A 27986-nucleotide genomic window follows, 5' to 3' on the forward strand; every position below is an offset into this window, starting at 1 on the left:
AATAAAAATGACTAATCACCACACAAATCAAATAATTTTGACCATGGAAAATTTAATATTTGGAACTTTCAGAATCTCCCCACATAATCAAGTTTCAGTCTAGCCCTAGTCGAAGATTACACAATCATATATAATAACCTAATAATATCAACGTATAGACCAAAAAGTAATATCATGTTGGAATAAGAAATAAAGATGTTGATTGATAAAATATTTTTGATTTACAATTACAGTATTGGTATAATCATCAATTCTGCTACTCCGTTGACAGAGAACAAAATCTTTAATTCGTTGCCACAATCATGTAACAACTACTAGTATTGTCTAGACCATGCTTATAACCATGCCAGACATGTTTTGTTTCTGTTTCAGGGGCCTTTAACTTTTCATGAACCCACAATGCATCACACTGCATGCGCAGCTCAAACATTGTACCAACTTGTTTGTCACAAGTTGTAACATATGGACTGTCGGCCATGTTGGATGGTTCAACCTGCTTATCATCACCAGGTAAAGTTGAATCAACAAATAAAATGCAGCCACAGCCACATAGGTATGACATAAGTACCCAGTATCTATATGCAGATTTGCAAGTCTGACACTTCCAGGTTCAACCAATCAGTTTAGCGGCTAGCTGTGACATCACATGTAAAAACCCTATTGGCCATGTGACCAAACCAAAAAAGGGCAATGCCAGAAAGCCTGCACAACAACTGAATTTCAATGCAAATTTCAGGTTTCAACGTCCCTTAAGGTAAAGTTGTGAGCTTTAATAATAATTTCTCATCAAAACATTACAATGGAATATCATTGTTTTATGTCTATCACATAGCAGATACCACTCAATGGCACCATAATGTTCACACCTGTAGATTTCATATAGGATTATCATTTAGACACTTTATCTATTGTTGGTTCTTCTACATTCAAAAACCAAATCTCACCAAACAAAATGAGAAGGGGAAAAAAAAGAAAACATGTAGAAAAAAACAGTCAAACTTTGGTCATCTGCATTTCACACTTGTTGGCAATTTCATCACGGCAAATACTGCAGACTGTCAACTGTCAATCCTTTAACTTTTGTGGTGGTTTTATTTTTGCGGCAAACTCTCAAACGCGACTTCACGACTTTGCAAGTGTGTGTTGCCACTGTATCACTACAGTACTACAACATTTTTTCAAACGCAAATTTAAAACGCTGCATAAACCTCCTTTTTCGTCCAACCGTGAAATAAAACCAGTACAAAAGTAAATGAATTTACAGTAATTTTTTGCTCTTATTACCAGATTTTCTTGACAGAGCTGAATATCAACATAATATTAGCTTTAAACAAGGCACATTTGGGATTCTTGCATTACAAATAACTGTCACTTAAAACCATGGCAACACTATTATCATGAGTGTATATTATATACCAGAGCATAACAAACCAGGAAAGTAAACATTCAAGTAGTCAGAGGTAATTTTGGATCTTAGCTTCTGATCTAACATTACCACAAAAAACTGTAGATGTTCATGGAGTGTAGATTGGCATATTTATCAAACATTTTTTCTTGTCTTGTCTTCTTTTTAAACTTAAAAATATAGATTTGAGTACTTCATCTAATCTTTCTGTGTGCCTGTAAGTGATCATACAAATTTTACGGAATTCATATGAACTACATATAGTACTAAGAAAGTAATGTATGTTACAGAATACATACAGTGCAATACTAAGAAACAGAGCATACAAGGTGTACTAAACTGGCGATCTTGAGTGATCTAGTGAGTTTTTGTATGCTTCGTATCTAACAAGTATTCTGCAAAATTTGTATCCGAGTTCCGCAAAATTTGCAGGAATACTAGGCACACCTAATTTTGGCAGTGTGTCGACTATATCTCATTCTGTAACTACAATTATGATATTGTGCCTTCACATTGCATATCATTATAATCAATATATATATCATTAACTACCTGTCTTAAATACATGCAGATGCCTAGTGCATGAACGCTAAATCTATCAATATTGTACAATTAAAAGAAATTGTGCAAAACAATTTTTTCTTTACATTACAAACTGTGCTGAGCTCCAGCTCAACTTTTAACATCTAGGTCATTTGGAAGGTTCTGGAAGGAGAAAGTTATTGTTTGGAAGTGAATAGGGCTTGATGTAGCTTTTTTACACACATTTCACTGATTCTCTCTTAAAAGTTTGGAAATTTGAAGAGATTTAAGCTTATTGTTTACAGCAGGTCAAAGGTAATAGGTTAAAGTAATAACCCTCCTGGCCGACCCCTAACCCTGATTTGACTCCACGTGAACTCACATTTGAGTTGAGGTCAGGGGTCAAAGGGTGAAAGGTCACCTAGACAAGTCATTCATCCCTGATGAAGGCTAATTTTACATGTGTGATCCTGGAAGTTTGATCCAACTTGTGGATTCGGGGATTCCGATCCTACATGACGATCTGTGGATCTGCTATGGAGGCAGAGATGGACTTGTGCGGCAGGATCCGCCCGCCGTTGATGTAGAGCTCGTCTCCAATGATCACATCCTCTCCGAGCACGGACACGTTCTCCATACGCACCTGCAGGACAAAAACAACATGGCTGACTTAAAAATCTGTCTTCCATTTCAACAGTCTTTTTTAGTTTATTCAAATTTGTCGAAATTTGCAACAGAAGTTTGAAAATGCTGCTGACTGCAATAAACTATACGAGGCCACCTGAATATAAAAAGGAAACTATATAAGGAACTTTATAAAACAAGCATTGGTGCAATTGTAGCTATGAGGGAGTGAGAGTTAACTTTGACCATCACTCTGGCAGATATTTTTAGCTCCCCTATTCCCGCATGTGTTCATCTGATAAAAACCAAAAACATTAGCTGCCCTTCCTATTTCTGAATGGTACTGTAAATGCAGATGAAATGTTCGTGGTGGTTTTATGTTCACGGTTTTCGCGGTGAACTTTCAGCGCGAACTTAAAACCACTGCGCAATTTTTTGCCCACCTATGACTGTAGCGCTACTTTTGTTTCAAAGGCGAACTTAAAACCACTGCGAACAGTCAATTTTCTCCCTACTGCAAAATAAAAACCATGCAAACTTCAATGCATTTACAGTACACTCTTCTAACAGACAGCACAGTGACTCACCCATCGGCCAACTTGTGACCTCCAGCCGATGATGCTGGACTCCAGCCAGGAGTGCGACTTGACGACCGACCCCCGCAGGATCGTGCAGCGCTTGATACGCGCACCGTCCTCGATCACCGCGTCCGGCCCGATTGTCACGTTCGGGCCGATCCGGCAGTTGTCCCCGATTTTGGCACTTGGGTCCTGGGTGACCAACAGAAAGCAGGGTTACAAAAAAAGTGCATCCATGACAAAAAATGCATTAAGATGCATCTCACTGATTCACTGTGTCCAAGTATTGTTTTAAAATCACAGACTACATGTATAGGTTTGGTCTGAATTTATTTCACCATCAAATATGTCAATGCTTATCTATACTGAAATGTTGAAATGTTTGTGGCATTGTTTGCAGTGAAACTATCCATTGCGAAATCAAGACACAAAGAATATCATGAGTTTCCATTTCATTGTCTAGTACTGTATTAGTCTATCTCTAATAGCAGTTTCAATCATGAACTTATAACATGTAGCAAAAACCCGCTTGCCCCTCTAAGTTCTAACTGTGAAATTAATTCCTCACAACAATGAATAAATCTAGCATAATGCTTTTTTATTCACAAAATGTACAGTCACTGTGTTTCACATATAGCAATTCATTTTCATTGGACACAAGGGAAAAATACTGACCACCAGCACGTTGCCGATGATGCCGTCCCCTTGGTGGAGTTTCTGTGGACACCTCTGTCGCTGAGAGTTCAGGAACATGCACATGCCGGTCAGGAAGTCCTTGGGCTGGCCAACATCCATCCAGAATCCTGCAGCAAAAAACAAACGCATGAACATCACAAAAAAGTCATGATCATCTCATGTTTATCACATAATGACAAACATGCCTGTCAGGCAGTCTTTTGGTTCACACACATCCATTCATAAATCTGTAGCAAAACACATGTACTAGCATTCACATGATCATCACATGATCATCACATGATCATCACATGATCATCACATGAACAGGTCAACATACATATGCCTGTCAGAAAGTCCACAGAAAACCTGAAGTCTCTAACAAAAAGACTCCAGTGATTGAAAAAAAAGCTGCTAGGGGCCCCTAACCCAATTAGTACTTCTTTCCCAAACAAAGAGGTACAAAATAATGTATATGTAAACTTCTTGGTGAAGGTTATGACATACCTTTGAGGTCGAAGGCATACAGGGTTTCATCCCCAGCCATGGCGGGGAAGATTTCCTTCTCAATAGAAGTTGGTCTCAACTGGAAAATTGTGGTCAATATACAATAATTATTCATCATTTAAGACCATTTCATACATTTAGAATTATAACACATGTCATAAGTGATAATATTCAACATGTCCAAGTTTTATGCAGCTCTACTAGAAAATCTATTTCCAGAATCCCAACTATATAGTCACTGAGAGACTGCTTAAATATACACATACTTAGTGTAAAGACTTAACTGTACTGTACTGAATTCCAATATTGATTGATTGGTTAGTAATGTGTTAACAAAAAAACAACAACAAAAAAACAGTATGGAAGTTACATGACTTGTATGACCGGTGTACCTACCACTGTGTGTGCTGCCTGCATGGTTCGTGTGTTTGTGTGGATGTAAGCAATTTAAAAGAAATAAAAAGAAAACATAAAAAAATTAAAGCTAAAAAATCAGTTAAAAGGGAATAACAATCTGAAATGTGCTGTTATTGTGTATTTTGCATAACCCTTAGACCAGAGGTGGTAGTAGTCTAAATGGTATGTGGTCTTCTGTGACTTTGGTGACTAAAAACATAATACCCCTAAAATTGATTCCTTCGTACATTTTTCTAACAAAACATTCCAGGCTACTTCTGGTTGCTGTTTATCTTCTAAATTTGAGCAAATTGGAGAGGTATGTGAGCCTTAGGAACTTTAGATTTAGGACCACATTTGATTGTTTATATTCTATATTGAACTCCATACTATATTATGTGATGATACAAAAACCCTATGCACATTAAACATATACAATGCACTTATATAAGTCAATGAGCTGTAGAATACCTTACAAAGTGCACATGCCTTTTTTGTGACAATAAGTAATATCATCATCTTTTGATGGATAATTGGGCAAGAACAATAGAGCAGACCTGAGGCTCACATGGTGACACACACGGTACCTTCTGAGAAACTGCAGAGATTTAGCCCCAGGGAAAATTTACAGTATTCATGAAGAAGCAAGAAATTAAGCTAGTACAGGACATCAAGCTGGAGTCAAAAATTCCTTGTGGAAAGCCAGAGGAAAGATACTGAAACTCTGCAAAAAATTCTACTAAGTACTACTGTACCAGGTAAAGCACTCCTAGGGGACCAAAATTTTACCACAATCACTTCAATTGGCCAGGACCTAACCACATTTTGCAGGGTCTTAATTTCAGGGGGAGAGATGAAAGGAGATTTTCCCAGTGTTTTAATTTAAGTTTGCGGTTAAAACAATTCTGCAGTACATTATGATACAAAACAAGCAGTCGCGGTGTCACGGTTTTGTGGTGGACAGGTCACTGCAAACGTAAAAGTCTTGTTTGTTGGTTTGTTTGTGTATGAAGAGCACAATGCAGGCATCTATGGATGGATTGTTCTGTAGACTGACTGAAAAACTTTGGCCTGTCGACTGACCTGTATCCTGTCCAGGATCTTGGGAGAGAAGATGTACATTCCCGCGTTGATTTTGTTGGACACGAATTCCTTTGGCTTCTCCACGAACCTGTCGATCTTTCCTGATTGGCTGTCGTACACCACCACACCATATTTGGACGGCTCCTCTACCTTGGTAACCTAAAACAAAACAAAACAAATCTTTTACTATTCTTTTTCTTCTGAATATCAAGTAAAGTAAGTAAATATGTTTAACTTAAATGTATTAGATTTCTCCCCTTTAGATTTCAGGACTGCTAAGTTAAGAAAACACTTTGAATATTTAGAAACAGTATACCTAGTATAAAACAATGAAACATCTACTTTGTACAGTTTTTTAATGAATTTGAATATGACTTATTTAGTTTGTAACAGTCAATTTGACAAAGGTTTATTTTCTACTCACCACTATGGTCCCCTCCTTGCCGTGACTCTTGTGGTACTTCAGCATCTCCTCGAACGGGAAGTCGCAGATGACGTCACTGTTCAGAACGAAGAACGGTTCCTCGTCTCCCGACAAAATCTCTCGCGCCAGAGCCAGGGGTCCAGCTGGGAAAAAAGAAAAACACATTCTTATGTCATCAAATCACAGGCAAAAACGTGTGCATGTGACTGCAACTCTTTAACTGTTCGTTGTGATTTTGTCTTAACAATTTTCATGGAGACCTCTCCATTGTATTTGAACCGTACTACAGTACTCAGCTACAGAAACAAAAAAGAGCAGCTTTGTAAGCGAACTCATGGGCACTCCTGTGTCGGGCGACCCCGACGGACCTACATAGACCAACTTGCTGGGGATGTAGGGGTGAGGTCTGAAGAACTAGACCAACTAATGGCGGAACGTGACGCCTGGAGGGAGAGAGCAGCCTCAGTCCGGGCAAGCCGCCCGATATATATGATGACAGTACTTTTGGATAGAATTGAACTCAAACCACCTGGAAAACCTCCTTTACCATGGTACTGTAATGTGGTAACAAAAATAAAAGAATCTAAAGTATAAAGAAACTCCTTACCTGTACCCAGGGGCTCTTCCTCATGTGACATGGATATCTGGATCCCCAACTGAAAGACAACAAAGAAGAAATGTCAACAAATACATCTACACCATTTGTGTTGCCTGTTGTCCTGCCATGAGTCCATTCAGAGAATAGAAAAGTGGTCATTAGAAGACTCAATGGTTGCACCTTTTACAAGGAAATGGCTTCTGACAAGAATATGATGAAAGCAAGCTTGCTATGTAAATGAGGTGAAAGTAGTCTCAATTTGTCTGCATTGAGTACTATTCATGGTTACCTTTGTCTGTAAATGATATCAATTCATTGGTTTAGATAGTAGCAATAAAAGAAAAATCCTAATTTTGTATGTTACAATGAAAGTAGACTATAAGCAGTTACATGTTACATTGTATCATATTGTACATCATATAATTCATAGGGTTATATCGTATTGTAAATTCTCATATCTGTACCCTGTCTGCTTGGACCTTCATTTCCTTCTCCAACATCTCAGCTCTGTAACTTACAGCCAGAACGATGTGGGTCACTCCAGCCTGAAGACAGGGGGAAAGAAACAAATTATAGCACAAATATTATCTATCTTGATAATCTATCCACCTTTCTTTGTATGCATCTTTAACATTGAAAATGAAGGAATATCAACTGTTTATATACAAAAACAGAGTGTGGGGGGAAATCCAGCTGTACTTATTATTATAAAGTACACACAGTTTTATTTATAAAGGAGGGAGTATACAAACTGTTGTCAGATTCAAGTTTTCCATCCAAAGTTTTCCGTCAAAGGTTTTAAACTTAAAATTATCTGAGCACTAAGGATACAAATTGGTGTGTTAGCCAGAGGTCCCAAAACTAGCTAGTCGAGTCTATGAAGATTGTTCCAACATATCTGTCAAACTGACCTCGGCCAGAGCCTCTATCTGGTGCAGCACCATGGGTTTGTTCCCGAACTCCACCAGCGGTTTGGGTCGGCTCAGCGTTAGGGGGCGCAGCCTGGTGCCGTACCCGCCTACCAGAATCAGGGCCTTCATCCTGCACTGTTCCTGAGGAAACAAACATAAAGAATACATTACATAAGACTTTTTTTTTCTAACATGGGTGCTTGCATCTAATTTCTTCTTTTTAATGTAGAGAATCCCCAAGACACCTACATGTACGTAGACAACACCAGCCTAGCTAAATATGCTGCTTGGGTACTGTGCCCTTACCAGTATATGATTTCTGTATGCCCGGCCCTATTACTGTAAAGTACGATATTTTTGCATGGATTCAATTTCGCGGTAGAAGTGGTGGAAAGGAGGTTTTCGCAGTGTTTGAAGTTCCTGTTTGAAACAATTCTGTAGCACAAAAACACATATTTGCAGTGTCATGATTTCGTGGCAGAGAGGAACTGTGAAAATAAAAACCGACGCAGATATTCAAAAATCCAAAGTAAATATCATTCAGGTGCATATTCTGCCAAATGTGTACAATTCAGATTGACCACTGACCAGTATGTACTGAATATGCCACTACCCGCACAGAGCCATAGTCGTCAAATGCAACTTAGCCATAGTCGTTGAATGCAACTAGTCTGACCATTAGTTCACCTTCAGTTAGCTTTAGCAGTCACCCATTTTTTCACATCAGAATCTTAGACTTTCTACCATTTTGCAAGGCATGAACTCTGATTGTGAGTCCATCCTCCTAAATTCCATAGCTGCTGTAATACTCTATATATTTTCAGAGAAAATGGAATGTTGTTAAAAAAGGGTAAAAAAAGATTTTTAAAGAGACACTTTCAAACATTCTTGATGTGGCAAAGGTCACTACATGTACATACATGTAGGTCACTTGATTACTGAGAAACAGCAGCAGATTTTGGGCAAGTAAAATTCTTTTGAAAACGGTTTGACGGGAAATAAAATCAGTTCTTTAAAGTTTCAACAGTGAACAACATGAGAAAAAATGTTCCTTTTTAAACTTTTACAGAAAAAAGAGTTACTCAAAGTTTGCAACGAGGGGCCCCCAAATCTCAGATCATTGAATTTCATTGTAGCGCAAGACCTACTACTACTCTAATAACCGCATATATACCAAACAACAATTTAGCCGAAGATTCTTGTTTAGTAATGTTCAACCAGAAAACAGAAGTTGTACCCCGAAAAAAAACCTTCAAGTCAGCGAAGGTAAAAAAACCTCAACCGCTACTTACGATCAGCATGTTTGTTGACTGTTGTCTTGCCTCTACCACTACAAGCTGTAGAATGCCAACCTGCTTCTGTTACGCCTTACCCAAAAGCTAAATCAAAAACCTGTGGAACTGGTTTTTCATGGTTCAGCGGAGCGGAAAATAGACAACGCATGTCGTCAGACGCACAAAAGATAATCGGTGGTCAATTATTGAGATTACTGTTCTGTCACTTAGGTGGACTAACTCTTTCACACTTTTATGCTATAACATTGTTTCATATTGTATGCATTCTTGATTACTTACATGTACATGATACTTGTAGAACTGTGTGGAATATATCTACTGTTCACCTGTGGGTATATCATAACTGAGGCTTTATTATATGTCATTATCAGTTGTGATCTATTGCGCAGGCAGGGACACCAATTGACACTAGTACGTCATTGATCTGACGTCACGTATGACATCATCAGAACTGGGCGTGTGCTGCTAACGAAGGAGGTCAGGCGTGATATGACGGGTTCCGACGCAAGACAACAAACTACTACGACCTCTTTGTTACTATGAAATTATCATGATTATACGTGTTTTGTGTTTCTACCGCACTACAGAATTTATTTCGCCCGCGCGATCTTCAACAATACGGAAAACCTTGCTTCTTCTGCTACAAGATTGAGGAATAATTGACGGCGATAATGAAGGGCTGACGATACCTAGCTTTGTCCTTCTGGTTCACGTAAACCTTTCAAATTGTTGACCTTTAACTTACCAAAGGTTACCTGGTGTCATTGGACTTTGATACTCTCCAAGCAGAGCATGGGTTTCGGCTGGTTTTGACGTGTTTAGGCGTTTTTGTCGGGCTTTCTACTTTGTCAAAGATGACAAAGTAGAAAGCCTGACAAAAACGCCTAAAAACACGTCAAAAACCAGCCGAAACCCATGCTCTGCTTGGAGAGTGGGACTTTGACACTTATGATTAGGTACAAAAACAGCTATACAAGTACGTGGTTGTACAACTTGTACACGCATCTTGTTACAAGTGTTCTGATTGGTCTGGTGCTGTAAGACTAAACACATGATAGTTTAGTCTTATCCACCCAAAATACATACATAATAACCTGACAAACTTCAATGCTGATATAATATAACGTTATTGAAAATCTTTCACGGTGGTTGGTTTTCTTCTTGCGACGAAAGCTTCACCGCTAATTTGCAACACAACAAATATGCATTCCCATCATATACTGTAAAATTGTGTCAAATACTTCAAACGAATCCTAGTCAACTCGCCCCAAGTCCAACTCGCCCCAACTATTTACTACCAACTCGCCCCAAATTAGTGCTTATCAAACTTGGTTTTATACTGGTTTTATATGCTTGACTCCTACTTCTAAATATTACTTTACATGTTAACAAACCGTGTGATTCTAATTTAACATATTTTTTTTGCTGCATACGTATTTTATAGCAACGAACTCGGGATTCGCTGGCGGACCCGGTCGGCATGTTGGCCCGCCGTGTCGCCGTGCACGGCCGCTAGCTAAGTCTCAAGCATGGCGATCCGAAAGACTGTTGGCTTACCTTATGTGTTAGGAAACTATCTTGGAGCATGTAACGTTACTTGAATTATAATTTTAGTCAGCAGTGAGCCATGCTTGAGATTACAGCGAGCCGGTGAACCTGGAGGCGGGCCGCTCGCCACATTGGCCCGCCGACGCCCCCGGCATTCATCGGTGTTAAATGCCGAACAGAGAAGAGAATGTAAATATTAGAGTCACGAAGCTTTGTTAGCATGTAAAGTAATATTTAGAAGTAGGATATATGCATATAAAACCAAGTTTAATAAGCCCTGATTAATATATAAAATTGGGGCGAGTTGGTCGTAAATAGTTGGGGCGAGTTGGACTTGGGGCGAGTTGACCTGTTACCCTTCAAACACCCCCAAAACCTCCTTTCTTCTTCTACCTTAAAATCAAGTCCCTGCGAAAATAACTGCATCTACAGTACATGTTACTACAATTGTCCTGTCCCATAACTTATAAGTAAGTTTAAAAAGCAATTATGAGATAATACTGTGGTCATTACACTATCCATGGATTGAAGAAAGGTTACGATTACTTAGCATGCATATTACATACTCGTTATATATATATTTTTTTTATAAGCATTCAATTAATCTGTCGCAAACAACCACATTTTAATCTTGTTATCAGCAGGGTGGGTAAATTGCTGTTTAAAGTTCTATGATGCAATTTCTGAATTAAAATTCCTGAGTGATGGTCATATACTCAGCAACAAAAGAAGAAATGTGCGAACATATTTAAAACTGAACCAAACATTACATGATTTCAGTGTGATCACAGGAAATGGTGGGGGGCAAAACATATACTAGTATTCAATATTCCACACAAAAAATATTGAATTCCCTAAGAAATCTTATCTATCTTCACATTTTTACTTTGTGATCAAGTTGGATAAGGCGATGTTGTGTCCGTAGTATGGCTAAAAACACATGTTGTTTATCAGCTGAACTTGCTGACTTAGCATAGCTTGCAAAAACAACCACTGTTCAAATACAAGATCATTTTCTCAAAACTTCCTTCCTTCAAAATCGAAATAATTCTTAGCCAATACCACGACATTCTTAGCACGAATACTCACCTTAAAACTTTCTTCTCGACTGTAAAATACCCTTTCTTCCCGTACACAACGCCACGAGCCTGAGATTTAGTTCGACGTGGCGATTTTTGGCTGATAACAAATTCGGAACAAATTTGATCTTTGACCAGCTCAGCTTGCAAGTAAACAACAGCTTGGCCAAAAATTAAAAACAGGGCCAAGATTTCTGAACTCTGGCCTCTAGCTAAGCGTCAGGGTACTACAAATGGAACATTTTCGTAACTTCTAAGGTTAGCATGTCAGGAATATTTGGTTAGCCTTCTTTTGAATGTTGAATTTCATTTTTCAAATGGAAAAAAACATCTAAAATCTTGAGAAACTCGAGCTAACACATCATCATCTTCGAGATCACGTCTCGAGCAGGAACATCTCGCGAGAACTAAATGCATCGCATACAAACGCTCAAAACATTACATCAGTTTAAAAATAATTATTAAAACCTTAAAGGCACATATCACGAATTAACGCATACGAAATATAACAAATATTTGAATTAATTACCCATGATAGTAATTTATAATAATATTAATGACAGGGAAGTTTTGAAATAATTTTACGTAGAGATGCGTTTTCGTCTTTCCGGAAAAAGAAAATGACCCCTGTTGACCTTTGGAGCAAAGCATACAAACGCTAAAATGATTACATGTTTCTATTAAGTAATTGTCGTATATAGAAAACTAATATCATTAGTTAAAATACATCTCAACGATAATCAATTATTTACTGATTAATTAGGATATTTGATGACTACATTTTATGAATAATTTTGAGTTTTAAATTGTTTTTTACGTGAGGATGCGCTTTCGTTCTTCCCCAAACCGGAAGCAGGAAATGACCTCTGTTGACCTTTTGAGTCGAAGCTGAAACCCAGAAAGCATTTTTTGGAGGCAAACCTCGCCGAAAAACCTCTTTAAACCATGACGGAACAGCCGGCAGAAAAGATTAAACCAAACTTCTACCGTGTGGAGTTGAACCGGACGATATGGGAGATCCCTGAGCGGTATCAGATGCTGACACCCATCGGTTCGGGGGCGTACGGACAGGTTTGGTAAGTGAATTTTGTTCCCGCCCTATCGGATATCTTTTTTGTGTACACAGAATCTTTTACTTTCCGGAACTCCTACTTTGAGAAAATATATATAGAATTATCTGTTCCCGATTTTCTACATGAATTTTTTTCTAGATTCGACGGATGTTGCTAGAATGCTGTCATCATATACAAGGAGCCCCGGGCATAATAATTATTTGTGTACACACACATAATTTTTTACTTTCCGGAACTCTTTAGGAAATGATTTATTTTCAGATTTTATTTAGACGATTTTCTTAATGACTTCGTTTTATAGATTTATGAAATGTTGATTGAAATGCTGTTATAAAATACAAAGGGCTACTAATCAATCTATGCACTTTGAGCCTTTAGAGGTGATCAAAATTTCTACACATTACAGGATGACAGACTTCAATTTTTTATGGTAATATCCAGATCTGTATCCCTAAAATGATCCTAATGTTCAGTAACGTTAATCATACAGGCTTCATAAGTTGTTGCCTGAAACTTGATATGGTTGGGCCGAATTCAATTGATTTTTAATATGGATGACATCTTTGTTGCCTAGTGTAGGCGCTAAAGTTAATGTGAAACTAGAAAAATCAGCTAATCTCTTAAGTCTTATAACGTTATATAATTATTTACTTGAGTACACAGTTTTCTCCCTCTTACCAGACACTGGGAGTGGGACAGCATGCATGAAATTGATTGATATGAAAAGCTACCACTACCAGGTAATTGTTCATCCGTAGAGCCGGCAAGTCTGGTTAAAAGATTCAGATGAAACCTTGACTACAAACTTTTCCATTTTTTGCTTTTCCATTCCATTTTTCCTGTTTGCAGTTCGGCGTTTGATCAGCAGTTGCAGCACAAAGTGGCGATTAAGAAGCTGGCCAGACCGTTCCAGTCCGAGATCCACGCCAAACGGAGCTACCGTGAGCTCAGGCTGCTCAAACACATGGAACACGAAAATGTGCGTAACCAATCAGAACTTGCCATTAAGTCGGATGTAATGGGGGTTATATAGTTTACTTTTAAATAGTCCACTCTTGCATGGTTGTGATTTTTTTTTCATGTTTGCACATACATACATACATTATACATTGATAAAATTAATTATAAGAAAGTAGTAGTCCCTGCAGCTGTATGTATGTTTTGACAGGGAGATCCATGGGAATGAAATTATCTGCATTTGTTCACAAATGTTGAGCTTTCTAACCAAATCAATCCTATCTAACTACATGTAGCATACATGTTTAAATTCAATCATAGATCTGAATTTACAGTGTACAAATCAAAGTTTAAACACTTAGGCATGGTGTGTTTTGGACATACTGAAATTGTTTCCAAAATATTACTTTGACAGGAAATTCCAGGAATTTCAGTTGACTCTTAGAACCACTTCCTCCAGGAAACATATGCTTCTGATAAATGACGTGTTACCATGTACTGTCATGGTTTGTTAATGGCATGGAACCATGATGCTTCAAAAGCCCCTAATGTAGAATGCTGGCAATAAAAATGTAAATGTTTTGGTCATTTCATTACAGTTGAATCTACCAAATTAGATTGCTTAATGATATTCACAGAATACGAATGCAAATTGTCGACATTGTGCTGTTTTAACGTGTTGAAAGTTATAATTTCATATATGATTAGACGTGTCATGGAATTTGTTTACAATTGAATATGTTTAATCCGGGGTGCTGGATAATAGACATTTAGTTCAACACATAATACATGTGTACTGATTGTATTTTGGCCATAGATAAAAATTGTATTGTGATAGAATAACAAAGATATGATGCAAACCTCAGGCAACATTTTGTTCTGGAGAATATTTCCAGTCTTGGTTCCAAAATCCTAAAATAGACCAATCCTGACTGTCCATCACAATTAGCAGTTAACCAATGATAGCATGGCAATCAGCAGTTCAACCAAGAAGAAAGTGGATGCATGTTCGTCAAACATTTGCATTTTTGTATGTTTTTATTTGGTATTTCTACGTTTTGATGGAGATTGGCAGTGCTTTGGGATTGGTCTAAAAGTGCCTTACTGTCACTCAGGTCATAAAATATCAAGGTAAATTATAGCAAGGTCATAAAATATTGATTTGATTGAGCCCAGTGGATTGAACATATACCTTTATCAACCTGATTATCCAGTTCTATTAAGTCTTTGATTTATCGTAAGCTTCTCTTGTTGTTTTCCAGGTGATTGGACTATTGAATGTTATGACCCCTACTTTGACCTTCGAGGATTTCCAGGACGTGTAAGTACATGTATTGTTTACAACTGGCACCATCAACTGTCACAATTCTGCTGGGAACCGTAAGACCGCCACTCAAAGAAAGAAAAAATTGTTTTTGAGGCCTTTTTCATGATATAATATGATATCTTGAACACCTAGATATCTGAAGCATGCATATATTTGTACCTGACAGGAATGACTGATACTGTGTTAGTAGATCTCTTTAAATTCACCATTATCAAATGTAGACAGTGTTCTTAGGTACCTGGCCGAATTATGAGAGTTGATGTTCAATAGTGTCACTAGAACTGTGAAAAAAATGATGCACCAGACGAACCATTAAAGATTACAATCAATTTAGAATGTAAGAAATGTACAATCAATTTTGGATGTAAGAAATGTACTTCTAGATGTAGAAAAATACAGACTGAGTACATGTATATGACTAGAACGTTTTGTTATTGTTATTTATAGGCACAGAAGATAAGTACATCTGATATGTACATGTATGAAGAGAGGTTATGGAAAGAGATCTGCTTCAAGGTTAAGAACTTATATGGCGCAGTGATTGGTGACCCTGCATCTTGCCATATGGGTTGAATTCCTTGAATCCAGAGTTCATTTTAGTTATGGGTTCAGAGGAAACGTGTTTGGATTGAACATCAAGCCTTCTGTGCTGGGTATGGGGAGCCTTCTAAAGGCATTATAAACCTCTGCATGTAAAAAAACCGAACACACTAAACCATGACAACATATAGATTTTTTTTTTATACCAGACTACTAGTAATTTCCAAGCAGATGTGGGGTCCAGCTCAGGGTTTTAGTCTTGTTTTTGCAGCATTTTGTTATTTTTTATTGTATTACTGTAAACGCAGAAATGTTTGCGGTGGTTTATGTTCACGGTTTTCGTGGCAACTGTTTCACCGCGAACTTAAAGCCACCACTAACATTTTTGTCCAATACTGTAACAGTATGTGACTATAGCACTGCCTCAAACTTTACACCGCTGCGAACACTCCATTTTCCCCTTAGCGCGACATAAAAACCATGTGAACTTAAATGCATTTACAGTAGTTGTCCCTGATTGGTCCTTACCCCTGACATGTTTAGGTACTTAGTGACCCCCCTGATGGGTGCAGACCTGAACAACATCGTGAAGTGTCAGAAGTTGACGGACGATCATGTGCAGTTCCTGGTATACCAGGTGCTCAGAGGACTCAAGGTGAATCTTAAGAACATCCTAAGACTCTAAGCGTTGCGGTTACTAATGATCTCCAACTGGATGTTGGTGGGGCAAGATTGTAGCATTTTCGTGTTGACGGTGACACTAATGTTTTTGTGTCATACAAAATTAAGAGGCATAAAAACAAGGCCGACAGTAACATTAGACTTCCTCCCAACATCTATTTAAGATTTCTGTAAACTCATTCCGCTTATTATCAATATGTTTCATGCTTTATCTGCAAGTTTTCTTGTTGTTTTAAGTTTATCGTGATTGTCACTGAAGTTGTTTCTCAAAAGATTGTAGATTCTATTCAAATTTGTTCAAATGCTCCATTCCATGATTTAAGGTAGTTCTTTACGTTAAAAGTATTTTTTTGCTCTTTTACAGTATATCCACTCAGCAGGGATCATTCACAGAGTAAGTTCTTACAGATGTTGATATCACTTTCAAACTGCAATTATCTGAATTTCATTAAGAAGCATATTCATAGCCTGTAGACCTGGTGTTTATTAACCTTCTATTGACAGTCAGAACGTTGTTTCAAACGATGGTTAAAGTCATTATATTATTATTTGTCACTATAAAGAGTTCTAGATGTTGATGTTTTACTGAGCCTTGCTGTTTGTTTCTCCAGGATTTGAAGCCCAGTAACATCGCTGTTAACGAGGATTGTGAGTTGAAGGTAGGGATGAATACATTCTTAAAAATGGTGACAATAGAGCATTTTCTCTCAGTTCCCGTGTCAATGTAGTAGACAGGTGTTGACTGCCATGTTGGTGTCCCTATTTGCATTTCAATGGAGAATGGTTAAAAAATTTCATCAGCAAGTTTATTTTCTTGTCTGTGAGCCATACACACTTAATGTAGGCCATTTGAGAGGGTCAGAAGATCTCAATAATGTATGCTAGAACTGTTAACTTAAAACACAAATGATTTCTAAACTCTACTCTTAATTTTTCTGAAATAAAAGTAATTTGAAATTCATTGCTGCATTCACGTGCCTCCCCAGATTTTGGACTTCGGTCTGGCCAGGTTGGCGGATGACGCCATGACGGGTTACGTGGCAACGAGATGGTACCGAGCGCCAGAGATCATGCTAAACTGGATGCACTACAACAAAACAGGTGTGTTTGTGTGGGAAGGGAGGTGGGGAGGGGGGCAGCAGTAAACTTCTGATGTCATAATCTGTTTTGCTCAATGTCTGAATTATGAACTATTTCTGACTCCCAGTGTGTAATTCAAATACAAAGACAAGTCATTTGATTTTGTGGTATTTTAGCAACATTTTAGTGTTACATGTGTTGAAAGGTTTTTCATTGCAAAAACCTGTTCTGTTTTTCCCTTGTTTTACTGCTGTTTCCTTCCTACTCTCTACTTCTCCCTCCTACAATATGCCTGCGTATGTAGCTGATATCTGGTCAGTCGGCTGTATCATGGCCGAGCTGCTGACCGGACGATCTCTCTTCCCCGGCACGGACCGTATCCTTTCTTACTTCCTGTCTTTCGCTCCTTCCTTCCTGGCTCTCTTCTGCTATCAGTTCATCAAAAGCTGCTGGCTTTGGTGATGGAGCAAATATAATTACAATGTGGTCTTAGTGTTGGGCAGAAAACATTTGGATGTGTATGTTGATGATTGATTGATTGATTGACCAACCTGACATGTTGGATGAAGACTTGCTTTATTTGGACTGATTGACAGATCCATCAGATGTTGTCAAAGTTTCAAATTGATTGACAGTTATGGATTGATTGACAGTTTTAAAAGCAAGAGGCATGCCCCATCAAGACTGATTAAGAGATATACCATATATTGCCAAGGTTACAGATTGATTGCCAAGGTTACAGATTGATTGACAGTTACAGATTGATTGACAGTTACAGATTGATTGACAGTTACAGATTGATTGACAGTTACAGATTAATTGACAGGTACAGATTGATTGACAGTTACAGATTGATTGACAGCTACAGATTGATTGAAAGCTCTTCTAGAGACATGCCCCTTATAGACTGATTGACAGATTTACCTTTTGTTGCCAAGATTACAGATTGATTGACAGTTATAGAATGATTGACAGCTGCACTAGAGGCATGCCTACTAAAATACTGAAATACATTGTGTTACCAAGGTTACAGATTGATTGACATTTAACAGATTCATTAACAGATGCACATGAGGCATACCTTCTTATGACTAATTGACAAGTTGATCTGATGTTACTAAGGCTACAGATTGATTGACAGTCACAGATTGATTGATTGACAGTTCCACTAGATGCATGCTTTGCTGTTTGTGTTGCATGCAGTGGACATCTGGTCCGTGGGGTGCATCATGGCTGAACTGCTGACGGGGAGAACCCTCTTCCCGGGAACTGATCGTATCCTTGGCAACGGCTGTAACGTAAACTTGTCTAGCTCTGCAACATGCGATGCAAACAAACAAGTTACATCTTGTGTGTGGAGGAGGGGGGGGGGCAGTGTTATTATTACCACATTGTTGCCACAGTGTTAATAGCTGTGAATAGCTTCATAAGGTTGGAAGGTTATTGGAAGATAAAATTTTTTCCTTTCAAAACCTAAATCCTGGTGCCAAAGTTTCAGCCTTCATCAAACTGTAATGCTATTGTTGGTCACAAGGTGGCGCTGTGAAAGAAAAAATTACATTTTTCCAGTGTTTAACTTGTTGGGCTTGAAACCTTTGCCAGCACCACCCATCATCCACTTCACTTCATCTTAGATTTGATAGAACATTTCCATGTGACACCAAATGAAAACACCTTCACGGAGGCGAACTCAGTAAATAGTGAATCATAGCTTAATCGTTTTTGGACATCTAAAGATCTTCTGAACCTCTCAAATAAGTGTGTGCTTGACATATAGCTCACAGAAGAAAATACCAGAAGAATATATAAAAACTTACCAGTAAAACTAACAAATGCTTGAGCTTTGGTCCATTGAAATGCAAATGAAGGACACTAACATGGCGGTCAGAACCTGGAATTTACCAAAACGCTCTATAGGCCAGCAGTAGCAGTTGCTCTCTTACAGTTCTGAATCTTCACAAAGTGCAGGCCTAAATGCATAGTCTAAGAGCTATTAGCGCCATGTTTGTTGCTTATAAGTTATAGGGATGTCATATGTTTGCAACAGCTTAATTTTTCATTGCTGTGTTATTGTCTGTTACATGCATGAAGTCATTTCATACGCCATTTTATGTATCCCTTAGCATGCTGGGAAACCTGGAAGATTCTGGGTAATGCAGGGTGTAAAGCGAGTTATTTCCATGACAACATTGACCGTTATGGACATACACATTCGCTGCACACGAGTTGTCATGGGGATGTGTTGCTTGCCCCTGCGGTACCCATAATACCTTTATCTGGAATATGGTATTTCCCAGCCTGTGTTCCTTTGCGTTGCCGGTTTTGCGTTTTTTCCTTTACCCTTTCCGAAAGACATTGATCAGTTGAAGAGAATCATGGAGCTCGTCGGAACACCTGATCAAGAATTCCTGCAAAAAATCAGCTCCGAATCTGTAAGTACTTTTTTTTGTTTTCCTTTATGTTTCTTCTTCTTCTTTTTAGTTGAGCAGTGAATCATTTATATGTGTTCTGTTTTTCAGTTTTGCTTCTGTTTTGCTAAGAATTAATGTTCTTGCAAGGAAATGCTGAGCTTGCATGGGTGCACTGCATGATTGAACCTTGGTTTCGTCAGCTTTTATGCTACTTTTTCACAGACATGTCACAGGTTGCACATTGTACAATGTATTTGTCCCTTTACTGCTGGCTTTTAAACAAAGAAAAAAAAGAAGCCCAAGGACCAAGAAATTGACTGTAGAAGACATTTAAAAGACAAAAAAGAGTTTTGTTATGCAAGAGACTGCTTGAATTAGTGGCCCAAAGTCTGCCGGCTTGGCAGGTTTTATTTTCAGTAGATACTGTTTCATTCTCTTTTGCAGAGCCTTGTTTGTGGTCTATACAACATACCTTGGGGGGCTCTACAAAACTGGGCTGAGGTTTCCACTTTTTTGGCGGACATGGCCTCTAACCAGCTGTCGGCCAATTAGAGAATCAGTTTACCTAAAGAAAAAAATTTAGGCAATTGATTGCCTGACAGCCGGTAAGAGGCCATGCCCACAAAAGTGGAAACCTCAGCCCGGTTTAGTAGAGCCTCCTCAAGGAATATTGTATAGGCCACAAGCGAGGCTCTCTGAGGGAATGTACTGTTGTCTTCCAACTGTATCTGACTGAACCTCTATATAATACATGAGTTATAGATGCCCCCCTCCCACACCTATGAGAATGTGAAAGGCGGATGTTCTGTGTCCCCCCAGAACGTTCCTGAGTTTGTATCTTCGGTGAGTGACTCAGGCTCAGCTGTATGTACATGTACATGTGTGGCTTGTGATGTCCAATTCAGCGCTGTAAATATTCATAGCTGTGCCTGAAAGTTATAATCACAAATGGCTCAACATGTTCGTCAGCATCTTTGCACATTAGCTGTGTGTTTGGGTTGAACAATTACATCGTTTGCATTGGCAATTGTTGCTAGAATGTTTGATAAAAGGTAAAGCGGTAGAACCTCAGACGGAGGACAAAGCATGACACTTGTTCGTTAGCTATCAGCGCACTGCGGCTTCACTACGGCTCGTTTATTTTGGCCAAGCACACTGGATCACTCCTTATCTTTAGTTTGAGCAGTAGTGTTCGTTTATGACAGTCTTCATTGATGATAATGCAGTAACTTTAAGTTGAACACAATCACAGTGGTATGTGTTAGGTAGCTGCAGATATTAGAGCTCATTTTTCTGATTTGTTAAAATGACACCCCAGCTAGAAATGTAAATTTTGTTAAGTTCATTGCTGTTAAAGTGTATAATATTTCCTTAATGGTGAAGAAATTGACCAGTTAAACCGTATCATGGCCCTGACGGGCACACCGACTGACGACTTTGTTGAGAAGATCATTTCTCAGGAGGTGAGAGAGAAGTTCAATGGTGGCATCTTGTAGGATTCTTACAAGATTATTTTCTTGCCAGTTTTGGGACTAAATGTAGTTTGATTTTATAATGAGGGACCTTTTTTAAAAGCTACATGTACAGGAGTTGGTGTAGTTGGATCAGTAATACTTCTGTTATGGTTATGAAATATTGAATATGAAATAATTTGTTTAAGACTGACAAGCTTAATTATCATAAGGTTCAAAGTTACAGCAACCATGATGATATTAGCCATCTCACAGTGCGGCAGGGGATTGTGGGTAAGGTCAGAAGTCACGGTCCATCAGAAGTATGGAACCGTCAGCATGAAAAATTTGCAAACACTAGAATTAAAAAGAGTTGTTTAAAAGTGAGGTTAACCTTAAACTTTGACTTTACACCACAATACATCAGGACTGCGGATGCACACTCGCAACTGTGAAATGGCTTATTACATTTTGCTGACAGAATGGTTTCTCTGAAACAGTTATACAACTGCTGTGTATGATGTCTGTGTTTAACCTCCTCGGTGTTCTTACTGTGTTTTTGCAGGCGCGAAGCTACGTGGAGTCTCTCCCCAAGCAGTCGAAGAAGGATTTCCGGGGTTACTTCCAGGGAGCGAACCCGGACGGTGAGCGCAGACAGGATCATGGCCCTATCCCTGACATGGGTGAAGACAACTAATCATGCAAACCATTGGCATTGCTAGGCCGTCTTGTCTGCTTGTCACTCAGTTGCATGACTAAAGCTGCTTTTGAAATAGTTTGAAACAGTTTGAAGTTGTTTTCACTCACAACAGTTGCTAATGAAACTTGGATTCTGCATCACGCGTTAAGAACTCACCACTTTTTGTCCTTGGTTCCCTTATGATACCAAATTGAAATGAATGGAATACCGTAACTTAGATTTGTCCTACTATTGGTGTCTTTGATTGATTGAAAGATTTATTCTTTCATTCATTGTCATTTATTCATTCACTCACATTCAGTCAACCGGGACAAGAAAGTGGCGTGCTCTAGACTTTAGTTGCTTCACCCTCTCCCCTAGATGTGTTTTATGCTTTTGATGTGAGCTATATTTGACATACAGTATGTGTACGGGTAGAGAATTGGATCTGGCCGAACCGACGGTTCTACCATTATAGAGATCACATTATTGAACTCTCTATAACCAGAATTGGAATTAGGGTTAGGGTTATGAGACTCGAATTGCAGTCTCAGTTGAAACAGCTATTTTACCAGTATACCAATCATGATCTGTGCCTGTAGAATCGACAAGACTGTACCAGTTAAAAGATCGAGATCGCAATGTCTACTGACAGAGACTCCGATCAGGATCTCTTCCGGTCCCAAACCCTACCGGCAGAGACACAAATCATGATCTCTACCAGTAGAATCGTGATTGCAATCTCTACTGGCAGAGTGCTGATTTTACCAGATCACAATCGTTACCATGACATCATGACTGTTGTTCTGCTATTATAGGCTAATGACACAGACCATGAAGTCCCAACATATTCTGCATTAATTTACTGATCATGCTTTATTATTACTCCCCACTAACACTAGTAACACTCGTGCTTGTTGTATGTGAATTTGACAAGCTGACATGTTGGTCTTCAGTACATCTCTATCCAGTCTCTCATAATTAAGATTATGCTTGGAACCAAAACAAGGGTTCATCACTGTGCCTGACTACCATTTTTTGGATGGGTAAAATAATCAACAAATTAGCAGAGAAAAGTGCATTCTGGAATTATCAACCACTCGTTCGTGTCAGCTCAGATGTTGATTGACTCTGCAGCTACGTCATCTAGCCACTTCTCGTTCTGTCTCGCACATGTGATGTAATCTCCCGGTGTTCAATTCCCACATATGTTGCATGTCATCATATGGTCATGATCTACTAAACCTTAAATTTACTACTATAAGCCATTTCACAGTTTGAACTGCAGGTACTTCAGAGGTCAAAGGTGAGGGCCCCTAACTTAGACAGTTACTGTCTAGACCTGATGCTTGATACTAGTGCTGCGTACTTTACCGTAAAAATTGATTAGGTACAGGTCCAAAATATCGGATCATGAAGTACCGGTACTGTACCGATATAAATTTACATCAAGTATGTACTTATTTTGTGACTAATCTCCTGACCTCATGCAACACCAAACGTGACCAAAGTGACACCTTGGAACAGCGTAACTAATATGCAACAGATCATTCAGGCAGGCTGGGAGTTTTGATAGCAAGGCCAAGGTAGTTTGGCGGTAGGAAACCAAGTTATGTTCTTTGAATAAAGATACTGGCAAGTTTTTAACAGTTTAATATTTATGTTTCTGTCATTGTTCAGGTACAGGTAGGTACAGGTCCGGACGCAGCAGCTGATGTTACGCAGCACTACTTGATACTTTGTCCCGACATGTCTCAGGGGCCTTCAACTTGGACATATTCCCCACAATACATCACGGTGTTGATGCGCAGTTCAAACCGTGAAGTGGCTTATTAACCTTTAGCACCCTGAAGTAACCGATTGGCACCCAATTCCCTATTGGTTACAGAGTTAGTCAGCAGGGAGAAGGTTAACCTTGCTGTTATCCCCTCCTCCCCCATCAGCTGTTGACCTGCTGGACAAGATGCTGATCTTGGACACCGAGAAGCGGTTGACAGCGGAACAGGCCCTGGAGCATCCTCCTCACCCACACTGCATGTGCGGTTCAAACCGTGAAGTGACTTATTAACCTTGCTGTGTTGCCCCCCTCCCCCCTCAGCTGTTGACCGTGCAGTTCAAACCTTGAAGTGAATTATTAACCGTGTTGTTATGCCCCCCTCCCCCCTCAGCTGTTGACCTGCTGGACAAGATGCTGATCCTGGATACAGACAAGCGGCTGACGGCGGAACAGGCTCTGGAGCACCCCTACATGCGGCAGTATCACGACCCCACCGACGAGCCCACCGCCGCGGCGTACGACGACTCCTTTGAGAAGATGGAACTCAACGTCGCCGAGTGGAGAAGTAAGTCAGTTTACAGTTCCCAGTTTACCATCAATTCCTCTGGGAAGTGATTGTTGGAGCAAACAGGAGCTACATGTACATGTAGGATAGGCTTGATTTCAGAATTGACTGATTGCTGTGATTTCTCTGTCCTGCAGAACTGATGTATGAGGAGGTGGAAGGACCAGGCAGAGCAGCCGGAGGAGAGGGCCTGGGGCCTGAGGCTATGGAGCAATGACTCCATCAAACAAACATCTCAACTTTATATACCATATCTTAAATATAGACTGAGTCTCTCTACTAAAAGTCTGTATTATCCAGCTTTTGTGTAGTCTGAATCATCTGGATGTGTGTTAATGATGTTGGATTGGGCTTGTGTAGCCACTGTCATTAAGCCCCTGTCTCACAGTTGAAGAGCTTGGGCCGTATTTGTTGTTCGCCAATGGGTTGTCCGATTTTCACAAAGATGTATTATTTTGTACAATCTGTCTTAAGTGATTGTTTGTGTATCATCGATACAGTTTGGACTATTTTGTACATGTCACATTATCCCCTTTTGAAAATAAAACTTTATTTGGCAGCTTCACACAATGTTAAACAAAGGTATCAGTTTGCATTGGAATTTCTGAATATTCAGGAATGGTAAACTTTAATATTACAGCCTTACCACTGGCTAGAACACTCCCTTGCAGTGCTATCCACTTGTTCATCATAGTTAGAGACAAACTTGATGAGTTAACAAAGACTTGCAAAACCAGCTTAGATTTTTCTCTATAAAACGAAATACTATATCAACAGTAACTTATCCTAAATGCCCCCCTTGTTGTACTTCTTGCAAATTGTTCTGTCGTCCAATTCTATCTCACCTTCAGTGTTGTATAAGTGTTGAGGTTTCTTTTTGACGTCTCTCTATATAATGGTCTACACACAAGTAGGAACATTTGTTAGTAGCCTTTGTTATTGTTGAAAGTTTACATGTACCTTAGGGCTGAACAACATTCTGGCACAATGTATATAACAGCAGATGATTGTCACTATCAGTATAGAGTGTACTCATTGCAGAATCATAGAAAAAAGAATTATTATGGATGACTTTTTGAAAATTCATTATACAAATTGTGTTAAACTTTTGTACTCTGGTACAGTGTTAGTCACCATAACAAATTATTTCACAGCGTAAATGGCAGTACTGTACAATTTTTTTACCGAAAGCTATGTCATGCACTTGTAGCCAATCACCATTATTCCAAAAATGAAAGATGTAAATTGCGAATCCTATCATCTTTGCATGCGGAGTTATCAGTATACTGGTACTATAAATGGAGGTTCGAGTCTCTCCAAGCATGCTTAGGTTAAATACAACATCACTTGATGGTCAATATCATATATATAAAATCATATACACACATCTGCTGTTACAGTAACAGTTGTAAATACTAAATAGATAAGATAATTACAATATTGTCTACTATCATATATTAAATGATGTTGAAATTGGTCTTAAGCACTGTCACAGTTGAAAGAGGTACATGCACATGTTCTCGTTAGGGACTGGTCACATTCATTATACGAATGTTAAGTTTGCGACCGATATTTAATGGCATTCATGGTTCAGTTGTTCAGCAGTATTGTGAAGGAAACGGTTGTGATATTGATGGATTTTGGTGGCAATTTCTGTCATAAATGTATTCAAATTCGTATGACTAAAAATTGTATGGCGGATGTGACTAAACCGTTACAGTAGAAACATACATTCAAGTAGGTTTTCTCTGTGAAATTGGATTGCTAATTTTTTTGTGTGGCAAATTCTTCAACTGAAACAGGAGTTAGCTAATGCTCGGGATATAAATATAAAGCACAAGGAATTAAAATGGCAAAGGTGTATGTTGATATGAACTTTTATTATCAAAATTGATAAATCAGACTGTCATATCTTTTGCATGACAATGGTTGATAACAGTAATAGTAAAGCATTAAGTTGACATTTTCATGATTTCATATTTTCAACACAATTTTCCTAGTATGAGCTGTTTCAAGGTTTGAAATGCTCATTCATGCACATTGTCATGCATTGTGGTTAACTGAATATGCCAAAAGGCCCCTGAGACAAACTAAACAAGTCAGGGCATGTACAAATATATCAAGCATAGCCAAGACAAGAATTGTTTACAAGTTATGGGCCTTCACCTTTGACCTTGTGTATGCACAGTTCAAACCATGAACAGTCTTATTCCATAGGTAATAAGCAAAGGAGGTTTTAACTCCATATAACCTCCTTGGGTTAAGTTACTTCACTACCAAAAATGCGTTTTCTTAGTTTTCTTGTTGCTTCTTATACACAGGAAAAAATTCTTAAAAGAAGAAAACTTTCTGTGTTTAAGAAAACCATTTTGTCCACAATTTAAGAAATTTTTTCTTAAGCAATTTTTTCTAAGAAAATTTGTCTTGAAGCAAGATAATCCAAGAAACAGGAGAAGAAAAATCTTATATTTTCTTAACATAACAAGAAAAATAATCTTGAAGTTAATAAAACCAAGAAATTTAGACTGGATTTCTAGATATTCTTAATGGTTAAAGACTTGCTGAGAGTTTCTTAACTTAATAGAATTAGGAAAGTGTTAGACAAATTCTTCTTTCTTTCTTATTCATTCTTGAAATTCTTAATATAAGAAAAGTTGTCCACGAGTTAAGAAAAAACAAGAAAACAAGAAAAGTAAGAAAAATTATTTTTGGTAGTGTTGTAGTTTCTCAAAGTTTATTCCATGTAACCTGATCTAGCCTTCTTTAGCAACAATTGGATAACAACTGTTTATTATCTGTGAAAACTTTTATAGTTGAGAGTGACTGAGTAAGAAGTCAACATTGCCTTAAGTTCTTTTGTTAGTCCTGGTAGCAGTGATTTGTATGTTAGAAACTTTGTAGACTCGGTTTAAGAACTAATCTAAACAGTTATTCCTGTTTTTTTGTACAGAGAGTGAAAGATGATTGTATCAAAGATGGAGCATATCTTGGGTAGAATAGGCAATTGTCGAGTTTTGTAGAAAAGGATGTCACCGCATGGGTTACTGATATGATATTGTAATGTAAATTGTTAAGAAGAAGAAGGGAAAATAAATCTTATTGGTAAGAACTCTTAGTGACTTACATTGATATTTTTTAGTCACAGATATGTTACAATTGTAGTAGCATACTTGGTTTGGAGATTACTTTCAAACTCTGGATACAGAGGATGAGGGTTTGAATGCTGATAGTTGTCGCTAACCCGACTTGCAATTGCAATCTTTCAGAGAGGTTCCAAGTTTTATGACACGCCGGCAAAGAGCCCTTAACACTAATCAATAAGAGTTAATTAAGTGGTACATCCTAGTATTCACCAAACTACAAAACAGTAGGTGCCGTATGTTACACTTTTTGGTGGTTTCACTGTAGTTATATCATGCAAATAAGAGTTAGATATGAGCACATAAATGCCCTGCTCATCAACAATACCATTATTGAATCATAAGAAAGCTGCTAACTTTTTTTACCAGGTAGTGAAAAGATTGTGATTTCAGTGAAAAAGTAAAATAAATTTTGTTAGTTTCAAAAATATGGTTAACATCCTCCAAACACCTTTTGTGCCCATCGCCGTCTCTGTAGCCCTTGGGCCACACATGTATAGTTGTGCAAGCACTACAGCAGTCCACTGGTAGTTGTGCCGATGTGTGTTCAACTAATAGTGCTGACTGCTAAGCAGAAAAACAGTTCACACATTCATGACCCGACCGGGGATTGAACCGCCCGAATCAAAGGCGAGCAATCTATTGCAGGTACAGTGCTGT

General features: G+C 38.5%; 2 protein-coding genes across 9 annotated transcripts; one reads left to right on the top strand and one right to left on the bottom strand.

Moving 5' to 3' along the window:
• Positions 1 to 32: 32 nt before the first annotated feature.
• Positions 33 to 12026, bottom strand: LOC136434568 (mannose-1-phosphate guanyltransferase beta-A-like). Of its 2 annotated transcripts, none has more exons than XM_066427444.1 (10): positions 11656 to 12026; positions 7724 to 7864; positions 7277 to 7357; positions 6822 to 6870; positions 6215 to 6357; positions 5791 to 5949; positions 4312 to 4390; positions 3805 to 3932; positions 3139 to 3321; positions 33 to 2570 (listed from the first exon to the last, which is right to left on the bottom strand). In XM_066427444.1, exons 2-10 carry the CDS (start codon positions 7850 to 7852, stop codon positions 2439 to 2441), a joined length of 1083 nt encoding a protein of 360 aa, XP_066283541.1. In that variant the 5' UTR covers positions 7853 to 7864; positions 11656 to 12026; the 3' UTR covers positions 33 to 2438. The 2 variants fall into 2 exon arrangements, with proteins under 2 accessions (XP_066283541.1, XP_066283540.1); XM_066427443.1 differs by lacking the exon at positions 11656 to 12026 and adding an exon at positions 9016 to 9148.
• A 464-nt stretch (positions 12027 to 12490) lies between these two features.
• Positions 12491 to 27295, top strand: LOC136434566 (mitogen-activated protein kinase 14-like). 7 transcript variants are annotated; one of them, XM_066427437.1, is made up of 12 exons: positions 12492 to 12721; positions 13568 to 13697; positions 14938 to 14996; positions 16086 to 16197; positions 16588 to 16617; positions 16835 to 16882; positions 17210 to 17324; positions 18507 to 18578; positions 21098 to 21177; positions 21731 to 21848; positions 24013 to 24186; positions 24324 to 27295. In XM_066427437.1, exons 1-12 carry the CDS (start codon positions 12591 to 12593, stop codon positions 24401 to 24403), a joined length of 1149 nt encoding a protein of 382 aa, XP_066283534.1. In that variant the 5' UTR covers positions 12492 to 12590; the 3' UTR covers positions 24404 to 27295. The 7 variants fall into 7 exon arrangements, with proteins under 7 accessions (XP_066283539.1, XP_066283534.1, XP_066283536.1 ...); XM_066427439.1 differs by having other exon boundaries at positions 12493 to 12721; positions 21731 to 21809; XM_066427436.1 differs by lacking the exon at positions 21098 to 21177 and adding an exon at positions 19656 to 19735 and having other exon boundaries at positions 12495 to 12721.
• Positions 27296 to 27986: the final 691 nt, after the last annotated feature.

This window comes from Branchiostoma lanceolatum, chromosome 5 (genome assembly GCF_035083965.1).
Source record: "Branchiostoma lanceolatum isolate klBraLanc5 chromosome 5, klBraLanc5.hap2, whole genome shotgun sequence".
In the NCBI taxonomy this organism is placed as follows: domain Eukaryota; kingdom Metazoa; phylum Chordata; class Leptocardii; order Amphioxiformes; family Branchiostomatidae; genus Branchiostoma; species Branchiostoma lanceolatum.

Coding starts and splice junctions, on each gene's coding strand:
- LOC136434568 (XM_066427443.1), bottom strand. Junction 7,358..7,723: donor AGATAGAGGCTCTGGCCGAG/GTCAGTTTGACA, acceptor CCCTGTCTTCAG/GCTGGAGTGACCCACATCGT. Junction 6,358..6,821: donor GGAAGAGCCCCTGGGTACAG/GTAAGGAGTTTC, acceptor CTTTTTTCCCAG/CTGGACCCCTGGCTCTGGCG.
- LOC136434566 (XM_066427437.1), top strand. CDS start 12,591: ATGACGGAACAGCCGGCAGAAAAGATTAAACCAAACTTCTACCGTGTG. Junction 21,178..21,730: donor AGAAGATCATTTCTCAGGAG/GTGAGAGAGAAG, acceptor GTGTTTTTGCAG/GCGCGAAGCTACGTGGAGTC. Junction 21,849..24,012: donor TGGCCCTATCCCTGACATGG/GTGAAGACAACT, acceptor CTCCCCCCTCAG/CTGTTGACCTGCTGGACAAG.